The 379-nt window shown below is 36.1% G+C and overlaps 1 protein-coding gene across 1 annotated transcript in view; it reads right to left on the bottom strand.

Annotated features, from left to right (window-relative positions):
• SMIM8 (small integral membrane protein 8) overlaps positions 1-130 on the bottom strand; it is a 1,349-nt gene extending 1,219 nt beyond the window's left edge. Inside the window, exon 1 of the mRNA XM_010138073.1 lies at positions 6-130. Within this exon, the coding sequence (XP_010136375.1) occupies positions 6-91 (86 nt within the window). The 5' untranslated portion in view covers positions 92-130. The remainder of the gene's footprint in view (positions 1-5) is intronic.
• Positions 131-379: the final 249 nt, after the last annotated feature.

Below are 379 nucleotides of genomic sequence, written 5' to 3'. Positions count from 1 at the left end.
AGAGCATAGTTGTTCTAACACTCCTCAGTCCTGGTTTTCTGCCTTTGAGAGTTTCATTTTCACTTGGAGGTTTGGTGGAAGGCATTGTCATTGATGCTGAATACTTCCTAAAAACAGAAGGAAAAATAGATGTAATTTACACAAAAAACGGTGAGAACTACATTCACTGAATACAAGTTCACACTTAGCTTGTCTTCTTATAGTGGGATTTTGCATGTATATATATATTCATGATTGCCTTTGCTGTCAACTAACATTCCTAGCTTAATTTTCAGTCTTGTCAATGTTGTGCATCCTAAACCAATCTTTTACAGATGCACATCTTTATGCAGCAAATGTAACTTTCCTGATAAAGGTTTTGGGGTTTTTTGCTTGCCTG

This window comes from Buceros rhinoceros, unplaced genomic scaffold (assembly GCF_000710305.1).
Source record: "Buceros rhinoceros silvestris isolate BGI_N320 unplaced genomic scaffold, ASM71030v1 scaffold18180, whole genome shotgun sequence".
Taxonomy (NCBI): domain Eukaryota; kingdom Metazoa; phylum Chordata; class Aves; order Bucerotiformes; family Bucerotidae; genus Buceros; species Buceros rhinoceros.
Note: the sequence above shows the minus strand (reverse complement) of the source record. Positions and strands in the feature narration are given on the sequence as shown.